Raw genomic sequence first — 11818 nt, forward strand, 5'->3', positions numbered from 1 at the left:
TCATATTTATCAGAGTAATGATGTTTTAGAGTATTGTACTTTTCTCCAGTGAAAGTACTTCTCCGCCCATTTCAAATATCAGAATAAGAAGGTAGAACTGGGTCAGCACCGGTTGTGGTTCCGGCAGTGGTACATGCCACTGTGGTTCTGCTCCGCAGGGAGGAACCACAGCTCCGCCCCTCTCTGCTCCGCCCCAGGGGGCAGGTTCCGGAGGACGGACCCCCCTCTGCTCCAGCTCACATTGGTATGAGCCGCCGCGTCGCCGCACCTCAAGCGGAAGAGGTGACCAGCGCTCACTGCGTGGGTCTCTGCTGCCACCATGTGGCCTAAAGACGAAGTACAAGAAGTACAAGTACTGGAAACAACAAGGACGTACTTTGTAATCATTCCAATGAATATTAAAGTACAAACAGGAAAAATATAACAGTTCAACTCCTCTTCTTCGTGCTGTTTCTGACCCAGAACATCACTCCTGTGGGGCTGCTGTGCTCACCCTGGTGCCCAGTCGCCACCAACCAGAGAGCGGCCAGCAGGATGACACCCGCCCTCATGGTCCCAGTAGCCCTCATGGTCCCAGTGGCACTCGTGGTCCTAGTGGTCCTCATTGTCCCAGTGGCCCTCATGGTCCCAGTGGCCCTCATGGTCCCAGTGATCCTCTTTGTCCCAGTGGCCCTCGTGGTCCCAGTGGCCCTCGTAGTCCCAGTGGCCCTCATGGTCCCTGCAGCCTGGGGGACGGGGTTAGAGGCTTGTGGTTAATCTGCTTTGTTTATTCAGTTCCATGTTTCTATTGATGGGGAAAGTGAAAGGAAGTGTGGTGTTGCCACCTGTGGACATAGTACTCCCACTAGGGGGCGTAGTACTGCCACTGGGGGGTGTAGTACTGCCACTAGGGGGCGTAGTACTGTTACTAGGGGGCGTAGTACTGTTAGTAGGGGGCGTAGTGCTGCCGCTAGGGGCGGAGTACATTATTAGCCCGTTATTATTCTTTATTATTATTTTTATTATTATTATAATTATTGTTATTATTATTATTACTTTCAGTACAATTATTAGTATTATTATTATTATAATCATTATAATAATAATAATAATAATAATAATAATAATAATAATAATAACAATAACAATAATAATAATTATTATTATTATTACTATTTTTAATATTATTAGTATTATTATTATTATAATCATTATAATAATAATAATAATAATAATAATAATAATAATAATAATAATAATAATAATAATAATAATAATAACAATAATTATTATTATTATTACTATTTTTAATATTATTATTATCCTTTTTATTATCTTTTTTTTCTTCTTGTTTCAGCTGCCCGCGTTAGGGGTCGCCACAGCGGATCATCTGCCTCCAATACCTTGTGTTCTGCGTATCTTCCTCTCTGACACCACCTGCATGTCCTCCCTCAGCACCTCCATCAAGCTTCTCTTTGGCTTCCACTTTTCCTCTTACCTGGCAGCTCTACCCTCAGCCTCCTTCTTCCTTCCTTCCTTCCAAACCATCTCAATCTGGCCTCTCTCACTTTTCAACCAAACTGCCCAACCTGAGCTGCTTTGGATGGTTGACCCCAAGTACTTGAACTCATCCGCCTTCTCCAACTCCACTCCTTGCATTCTCAGCTTTTCTCCGCCCTCCCTCCCATTCAGGCAGATGTATTCTGTCTTACTCTGAGTTTCATTCCTCTTCTCTCTAATGCATGCCTCCACTTCTCCAGGCTCTCCTCCACCTGCTCCCTACTCTCGCTACAGTTCACAATGTCATCCGTGAACATCATAGTCCACGGAGACTCCTGCCTGATCTCATCTGTTAACCTGTCCATCACCACTGCAACAAGAAAGGGCCCAGAGCTGATCCTTGATGCAGTCCCACCTCCACTTTGAATGCTTTGGTCACGTCTACTGCACACCTTACTACTGTCTGACTGCCCTCATACATATCCTGTACCTACTTCTCTGCCACCCCCGACTTCCTCATGCAGTACCACACTTCCTCTCTCGGCACCCTATCATATGCTTTCTGTAAATCCACAAAGATGCAGTGCAACTCCCTCTGGCCTTCCCTGTACGTTTCCATCAGCATTCTTAAAGCAAACATTGCATCTGTAGTACTAGTAGTAGTACCCTAACCCTAACCCTTTCCTGGCATGAAACCATACTGCTGCTCGTTGATCCCCACCTCTCCTCTTAACCAAGCCTCCACTAGCCTTTCCCATAGCTTCATGCTGTGGCTGATCAACTTTATTCCCCTGTAGTTACTACAGCTCTGTACGTCTCCCTTATTCTTGAAGATGGGTACCAGTACACTTCTTCTCTACTCCTCTGGCATCCTCTCCCTTTCCAGGATGGTGTAAAACAGTCTCGTTAGCCATGCGCCCCATCAGCTTGTACTCCTGTCTACTTTCTTCATCTCTCTGACTTTCCCATTTCTTCTTCACCAACCTCTTCTGCTATATGCCCTCCTGTACTTCCTCATTCCTCCACCAAGAGTCCTTGTCTTCCTTCCTCTTCTCACATGATACACCGAGTACCTTCTTGGTCGTCTCCCTCACCACTTCTGCAGTTGTTTCCCAGTCATCTGGTAACTGTTCATTCCCACCTATTGCCTGCCTTACCTCTTCCCTAAATTGTATGTAACACTCCTCCTCAACTTTCATCATTTTATCTTTGGCTCTTCTTTCACTCTCTACCTCTTCTTCTTGGCCTCCAGAGTCACCCTACAGACCTCCATCTGATGCTGCCTAGCAACACACTCCCCTACCACCACTTTGCAGTCACTAATCTCTTTCAGGTTGCACTCCTGCATAAGATGTATTCCACCTGTGTTCACTTTCCTCCACTCTTGTATTTCACCCTGTGTTCCTCCCTCTTCTTGAAATACGTATTCACAACAGTCAATTCCATCCTTTTGTTGAAATCCACCACCACGTGTCCTTCCACCTTCCGCTCATTGACACCATACCTACCCATCACCTTCTCGTCACCTATGTCTCTGGTCCCTTGGCCAACATGCCCATTGAGATCTGCTGCATCAACCACTCTCTCTCCCTTGGGGACACTCTCCACCACTACATCCAACTCAGTAAAGAATTCTTCTTTCTCTTCCATCTCACACCCAACTTGGGGAGTGTACACACTGACCACATTCATTATCACCCCATCAATGTCCAGCTTCATGCTCATCACTCTGTCCCACACTCTGGTCACCTCCAAAACACTCTTGACATATTTTTCCTTCAAGACCATCTCTACCCCGTTTCTCCTGCCATGCACTCCATGGTAGAACAGTTTGTACCCGGCTCTGATACTCCTGGCCTTAGGGTTAGGGTTAGGGTCCACCAGGTCTCTTGTACACATAGTACATCTACCTTCCTTCTCTCCATCATGTCAGCCAGCTCTCTCTCTTTACCCTTCATAGTGCCAACGTTCAAAGTTCTTACTCTCAACTCTACTCTGCTTCCCTTCCTCCTCTCCTGCTGTCTCTGGACACGCCTTCCCCCTCTCCTCCTCCTTCTTCTTCTTCTTCTTCTTCTTCTTCTTCTTCTTCTTCTTCTTCTTCTTCTTCTTCTTCGGCCGACAGTAGCACAATTTCCACTGGCACCCTGTTGGCTAACGACACCAGTGGCGGTCGTTGTTAACCCGGGCCTTTACCAATCCGGTATGGAAATCAGATTTGTTGGCCGTATGTTTGATTTGGCATGTTTTTTACGTCGGATGTCCTTTGGAGCAGTTGTGGGGTGGTTGTTAGGCAGCTTAAGAGAGCGTGTCGTTAGGCAGAACGAAAACGGAGAAAGACAAATCTTCAGGTTCATCATGAAATTTACAAGGATAGACTCAATCGATAGAATATAGAAATAAAACAGGCCAGACAGTCTTTCTTGTCTAAAATCATTAATGAAAACAATAGTAAAGGGCTCTTCTTCACTGTTTATCAACTTATTAATCCACCATCTACAACCCGTCAGAGATGCTCTCCACTGAAAATGTAAGGAGTTTGCTACATTCTTCAGTAACAAAATTATATCAATCAGACAGAATATTAGTGCCTCAACATCCAGAAATGAACCTTCCTTCAGTTCCCCAGTAATATGACTGCTGCCATGTCTCATTTCGTCCCCTTAGACATAAAAGGACTGGACGATATTGTTGGTCAGCTTAGGTCCTCCACCTGCTGCCTGGACCCCCTCCCTACCACATTTTTAAAACAGTTTGCCTGGCACATGAGGTATTAGACATTATACATGGCTCTCTTCAATCAGCTATATTCCCTGCAGCATTAAAAGAGCTGTCATGAAACCACGCCTGAAGAAGAGCAATTTCAGTAGTATTTAGTATATAGTTGTATTTTATACCATTTAGTAGTACTCAGTAGAATTTAGTAGAATTCAGTAGTATTTAGTATCTAATAGTATTTTGTATCTAGTAGTATTCGGTAGTATTTCGTAGTATTCAGTAGTATATATTGGTATTCAGTAGTATTTAGTATCTAGTACTATTTTGTAATACTCAGAAGTATTTAGTAGTATTTGGAAGTATTTCGTAGTATTCACTAGTGTATGTTGGTATTCAGTAGTATTTAGTACTATTTAGAAATAATTATTGAGTATCTAGTTGTATTTTGTATTATTTAATAGTACTCAGTAGAATTTAGTAGTATTTAGTAGTATTCAGTATCTAGTAGTATTTTGTATTATTTAGTAGTACTCAGTAGAATTTAGTAGTACGCAGTCGTATTTACTATCTAGTAGTATTTTGTATGATTTAGTTGTACTCAGTAGTATTTCATAGTATTCAGTAGCATTTATTATCTAGTAGTATTGTGTGTTATTTAGTAGTACTCCGTAGTATTTAGTAGTATTGAGTAGTATTAAGTATCTTGTAGTATTTTTGATTATTTAGTAGTACTCAGTAGTATTTTGTATGTAGTAGTATGTTATATTATTTAGAAGTACTCAGTAGTATTTAGCATCTAGTAGTGTTTAGTATTATTTAGTAGTAGTTAGTAGTATTTAGTAGTATTCAGTAGTATTTAGTATCTTGTAGTATTTTGGATTATTTAGTAGTTCTCAGTAGTATTTAGTAGAATTCAGTATTTAGTACCATGGAGTACTACTCAGTACTACGTAGTATTAGTATAAATCAGATCTTACCGTGGTGTTGAACTTGTTAAAGTAGAGAATCTGAGAAGTGGGGGAAGAAGGGTTTCCACTTCCTGTTCAGCATCGTGTCTGTGTGTGTCTCTGTGTGTGTGTCTGTGTGTGTGTCTGTGTGTGTGTGTGTGTGTGTGTGTGTGTGTGTGTCTCTGTGTGTGTGTGTGTGTGTGTGTGTGTGTCTCTGTGTGTGTGTGTGTGTGTGTGTGTGTGTGTGTGTGTGTGTGTGTGTCTGTGTGTGTGTGTGTGTGTGTGTGTGTGTGTGTGTGTGTGTCTCTGTGTGTGTGTGTGTGTGTGTGTGTGTGTGTGTGTGTGTGTCTCTGTGTGTGTGTGTGTGTGTGTGTGTGTGTGTGTGTGTGTGTCTGTGTGTGTGTGTGTGTGTGTGTGTGTGTGTGTCTCTGTGTGTGTGTGTGTGTGTCTGTGTGTGTGTGTGTCTCTGTGTGTCTGTGTGTGTGTGTGTCTCTGTGTGTGTGTGTGTGTGTGTGTGTGTGTGTGTGTGTGTGTGTCTGTGTGTGTGTGTGTGTGTGTGTGTGTGTGTGTGTCTCTGTGTGTGTGTGTGTGTGTGTGTGTGTGTGTGTGTGTGTGTGTGTCTGTGTGTGTGTGTGTGTGTCTGTGTGTGTGTGTTTGTGTGTGTGTGTGTGTGTGTGTCTCTGTGTGTGTGTGTGTGTGTGTGTGTGTGTGTATGTGTGTGTGTGTGTGTGTGTGTGTGTGTGTGTGTGTGTGTGTGTGTGTGTGTGTTAGCACCACAAGAATATTTCTACTTCAGTAAAAGTACTTTTTTTTAATGTTATTACAGTTTGACAGGAAGCAGCAGCTTCACGACACAGTTTAAAAACAATGAAGCCTGGAATGTGTTCAACAGAGATCAGTGGAAATGAAAAAGAAGTACGTTAGTCAGGCGGCGACAGGAAGTCATGCAGGGGATGAACTGCACCTGAGTACGTTAGTCAGGCGGCGACAGGAAGTCATGCAGGGGATGAACTGCACCTGAGTACGTTAGTCAGGCGGCGACAGGAAGTCATGCAGGGGATGAACTGCACCTGAGTACGTTAGTCAGGCGGCGACAGGAAGTCATGCAGGGGATGAACTGAACCTGAGTACGTTAGTCAGGCGGCGACAGGAAGTCATGCAGGGGATGAACTGAACCTGAGTACGTTAGTCAGGCGGCGACAGGAAGTCATGCAGGGGATGAACTGAACCTGAGTACGTTAGTCAGGCGGCGACAGGAAGTCATGCAGGGGATGAACTGCACCTGAGTACGTTAGTCAGGCGGCGACAGGAAGTCATGCAGGGGATGAACTGCACCTGAGTACGTTAGTCAGGCGGCGACAGGAAGTCATGCAGGGGATGAACTGCACCTGAGTACGTTAGTCAGGCGGCGACAGGAAGTCATGCAGGGGATGAACTGCACCTGAGTACGTTAGTCAGGCGGCGACAGGAAGTCATGCAGGGGATGAACTGCACCTGAGTACGTTAGTCAGGCGGCGACAGGAAGTCATGCAGGGGATGAACTGCACCTGAGTACGTTAGTCAGGCGGCGACAGGAAGTCATGCAGGGGATGAACTGCACCTGAGTACGTTAGTCAGGCGGCGACAGGAAGTCATGCAGGGGATGAACTGCACCTGAGTACGTTAGTCAGGCGGCGACAGGAAGTCATGCAGGGGATGAACTGAACCTGAGTACGTTAGTCAGGCGTCCAGGTGTGTGTAAAAGTAGTACGATTTAAAGGTTGAACTCTATCAAAACGGTTTCCCATTGTGACTTCACATCACATGGAATATGGAAAGGAATTGATCGATCAACGTTGTTCTGGCTGTTCAGCGTCTCGGTAAGTGAACTGTGTTTCCCCATGTCATCTAACGGTAATATTTAACTCCACGGTTTAACATTTATTTACAATTTAAAAAGTAAACAGGGTTTTGAAAATACATTGAGAGATCCAAGGGTGGAGGCGTCTGCCTCATGACAAACAGCTGCTGGTGTAACCCCAACAACATCAAGACTCTCTCCCGCTCACCGAACCTGGAACAGCTGACCATCTCATGCCGTCCATTCTACCTCCCCCGGAGATTCAGCACGGTCGTCATCATGGACGTTTAAATTCCACCGCAAGCGGACACCGGCACAGCACTATCGGACCTGTATGATGTGTTGTGCAGTTTTAAAACAAATATCCCGACCCAGCTGTGGTGGTGACTGGGGACTTTAACAAGGTGAACCTAAAAAAGTTCTGCCTAATTTCCACCAACACATCACGTGTGCCACCGGGAGAGATGGAACTTTGGACCACTGCTACACACCGTACAAGAACAGAGACAAGACCCATCTCGCTCCCTGCTTACGGGAAATCAGATCATCCCGCCATGTCGTTACTTCCTGTTTACAAGCCAAGCATCGTACGTGAAACGGTAGTGACGAGGGACGTAAAGCAGTGGTCGGACCAATCAGAGGCAGCGCTTCAGGCAATCTGAGTGACGTCGACTGGGACATGTTCCAATCAACATGTCAAGGTGTAGCATCGTCAGCGAGTTTACGGAAGTAGCTATGAGCTTCAAAGTTACTTTAGTGGACAGCATTGTGAAAGTTCGGATTTGGATATATTCAAGATTTAAGATTCAAGAGGTTATTTGTCACATACATATATACAGTGAAATGTCATGACACCCGGTGATTACGCACAATAAGCTCTAAAAATACTATGTGCGCAATTGACACGAGGCGCTCACGCAGGCGGCCACAAGTTGGGGCGCCACAATCGCGATTCTGATTCAATAATTATATAGTAGTTGTTAAGCAAATTGTCTGTGTTGTATTAAATATTCATTTAATATATGGAGCAACGGGACAGTAGATGCTTGGGGAGGAGCTGCACACTATTACCAACTACAAGAGCAGCTCCTCCCCTGCCACGAGTTTGGACGCTTCCCTAGCCAATGAACCAAACTCCTTTTATGATGGTTTGAGTCTGGCAACAACACCGCTAGCTCGCCAGCTAATTGGCTAATTAAACCGCTGGGGATGAGTGCGCACTCTGTGTCTGAGCATGATGTCATGAGGGCTCTGATGTTGGTAAACACCAGGGAAGCTACAGGCCCAGATATCATATCAGGGCTAGTACTGAGGACCTGTGCTAACCAGCTCACCCCTGTGCTCAGTATGATATTCAACGCCTCTCTGGCCGAGTCGGGGGTCCAGTCCTGCTTCAAGAGGCCCACCATCATCCCTGTGCTGAAGAACGCCTCTCCAGCCTGCTTGAATGACTACCGTCCGGTGGCCCTCACCATGAAGTGTTTCGAGAGCCTGATTCAGGATTACATCTGGGCCGCCCTCCCCTGCACCATTAACCCGCTGCAGTTCGCGTACCAGCAGAACAGATCCACGGATGACGCGGTCTCCCGGGTACTGCACACCACGCTCACGCACCTGGATGGCCGGAAGGGGGCCAGTGTGAGAATGCTGTTCATCGATTACAGTTCAGCTTTCAACACCATCACCACCAGTCCCCACCAGACTGGCTGTCAAGCTGAAGGAGCTCGGACTGAACACTCCACTGTATGCCTGGATCCTGCACTTCCTCTCAGCCAGGCCCCAGGTGGTTAGGGTGGGGTTAGGGTGGGGAAGCACATGTCCAGCTCCCTCACCCTGAACACAGGATCCCCCCAGGGCTGCGTCCTTAGCCCCCGACTGTGCTCCCTGTACACACATGACTGTGTGGCCAGGTCCAGTTCCAACACCATCATCAAGTTTGCTGATGACACCGTCAGGGTGGGCCTAAGCACCGACGACGATGAGAAGGCCTACCGCGAGGAGGTGACTGCCCTGTCACTCTGGTGCCAGGACAACAGCCTCCACCTGAACGTCAGCAAAACTAAGGAGCTGATTGTGGACTTTAGGTGATTATTACAACCGAGGACGCACGTTGGTGATTAATGGGACTTCTGTTGACAGGGTGAGCAGCTTCAAGTACCTGGGAGTCCACATCACAGAGGACTTAACATGGACTTTACAAACAGACACTCTGGTGAGGAAGGCGAGGCAGCGTCTTTACCACCTCAGGTAGCTGAGGAAACTCAGGGTCTCGGTGAGGATCCTCAAGTCCTTCTACTGTGGAGCGGTGGAGAACATCCTGACAGGCAACATCACTGCCTGCTTTGGGAACTGTACTGTTTAGGACAGGAGGGCCCGGCAGAGGGTGGTGCGTTCAGCCCAACGTACCACTGGAACTACACTCCCCTCCCTGCAGGACTTATACACCAGGAGGTGTAGTAGCAGAGCTGCAGGGTCATGAAGGATCTTCACCACCGCAACAATGGACTGTTCCAGCTGCTGCGATCAGGCAAGAGCCCCCACAGCCACACAGCGAGAACAGAGACTGAGACGTAGTTCTACATCAAGACATAAGAACTGTCAACACTGAACTCACCTGGGGCCCTCACTGAGACACTCACATAGGCCCCACTGCCTTACTGTACTATATGTAGCATACTGTACTGTAACTATATTGCTGTGTCGTACTGTTGTATACTGTACTGTATATCTGCACACACACTACCTCACTTTATTCACATACCACTTTAATGCACATATCTGTATATATTCAAAGATTCTATTCCTATTATTTATATTGTGCGTCCCCGTTCAGTATATAACCTTTTTCCTCTTATTTTATTTAATTTATTAACTGAATTACATTTGAGGAATCAATTAGTTCAGTTAGATTAGTTAGTTAGTTAATTACTTAATTAAGTTCAAGTTCAAGTTGAATTGTGTCTGTGCTTATTGTGCATAATCTCCGGGTGCGTTGCATTGATATTTCACTACATATATGTATGCCCTTATATATATGTAATAAATAAACTTGAATCTTGTACCTGAGTATGTGGGTCAGGGTCTGCAGGGTGGCTTCATCACATCTTCCACTCATGGATGGAAGAGAAGAAAACAGAATACAAATGATCTTGCAGCATGGTTTTTGGACCCTCCCCAGCTCCTCAGAGAGAAGCTTTTTGTAAGCCCACCCCAAACCGGGCCGGCCCGCTCAAGGATCGGACCGATGGAGGTCAGGTATATTTGTTTTAGAACGTCAAATGAGAGACCAGCTCTTCTGCTAGCATTAGGTTCATGGATCCTTGGCCGTGTCTTTGAGAGCATATACTTGATGTGGGCAGCCCATGACAAAGCAGATGATATCTGAACTCTGATCAGTTTAAAGGTGGAGACTACTGACGGTTTGTCGAGGAATTATCGGAGGCGACGGAGAGGGGATGTTGTCCCCTCTCCTGGGGGCGATTACCATATCCATGCCACAGCTCCATTCATTGTCAATAAGAACTCCTGTCCCCATGCGACAACAGAATCCAAGGCCTTCTGAGTCAGACCAGGTACCGACCCCATCTGGAGCTCCGTAATTGCAAGGTCATCTCTGTATTTCACAGAGACACCAGAGGGAGCCAGAATCCAATCCAGGCTGTTGGTGCAAATGACAAAGAGCAATGAGGACAATAGACAGCGGCTGGTGTTGCACAGGGACCAGACACACAGGAACCCCACCGCACCCTTTGCTCCCTGTCCCTCACGTAGCTCCTCACAATGAGCCAGAGACAGACATGTCAGCCAGTGAACGTGGGAGAAATCAACAAAAACAGTATGAACGTCAATTTTGGGGTTGTTATTGAGTGCTTCCTGCCAGCATCGCAGTGGCTCTACTACCCTCACCGCACGTAGCCATACGTGGCTGTGCAGCGAGCTAAACACTCTCCCAAAAGCACCCAGAAACAAAAGCTCACTTTTGGTACCTTTAATGCAAGCGGTGTAAAACGGTGGAACATTACAGGTACTCCTCACTTAACGACGAGTTCTGTTCCTACAACCAGGTCGTTAAGCAAATTGGTCGATAAGCAAGGACCCGTGTTATTTTGCGGTAAGAGGGCTTGGCTGGTATATATAGTGTATATAGTATACATAGTATATATAGTGTATATAGTATATATATCATATATAGTGTATATTATGGTATATATAGTATACAAAGTGTATATAGTATACATAGTATATATAGTGTATATAGTATATATAGTATATATAGTAACATACAGTACTAAATAAGTACATACATACATGCATACATAAAATACAAAACTCTATTCCCTTCTATTTTGTACCCCCACTCTGTATTATCTTTTTGAGTTTTACTTTAGTTTTATTACATTTTATTTATATGATTCTATTCACTAACTGCATTGGGTTTTAGGAATCAATTAGTTTCAGTTAGTTGCTAGGTAGGAATTAGGTTAGATATTAGGTTTGGTTTAGTAACTATTGTGCATAATCTCCACGTGCGTTGCAAAGACATTTCACTGCATATATGTATGAAAGTATGTAAATGTATGAAAGTATGTATATGTATGAAAGCATGTATATGTATGAAAGCATGTATATGTATATGACAAATAAACATCTTGAATCTAGTATATATAGCATATATAGTGTATATTGTATATATAGTATATAAACCGATAAAGTATATATAGTATATATAGTGTATAAAGTATATATAGTATATAAAGTTTATATAGTGTATAAAGTGTATATAGTGTATATAGTTTATGTAGTGTATATAGTATATGTAGTATATATAGTGTATATA

General features: G+C 44.8%; 1 protein-coding gene across 1 annotated transcript in view; it reads right to left on the reverse strand.

Moving 5' to 3' along the window:
• Window positions 1–591: 591 nt before the first annotated feature.
• Window positions 592–11818, reverse strand: part of LOC307244020 (uncharacterized protein) — a gene marked incomplete at its 3' end in the record, with an annotated part of 36799 nt that continues 25572 nt past the window's right edge. The window contains exon 14 of the mRNA XM_080018994.1: window positions 592–718. Within this exon, the coding sequence (XP_079875120.1) occupies window positions 592–718 (127 nt within the window). The remainder of the gene's footprint in view (window positions 719–11818) is intronic.

This window comes from Zeus faber, assembly GCF_960531495.2.
Source record: "Zeus faber genome assembly, chromosome: 18".
Taxonomy (NCBI): Eukaryota; Metazoa; Chordata; class Actinopteri; order Zeiformes; family Zeidae; genus Zeus; species Zeus faber.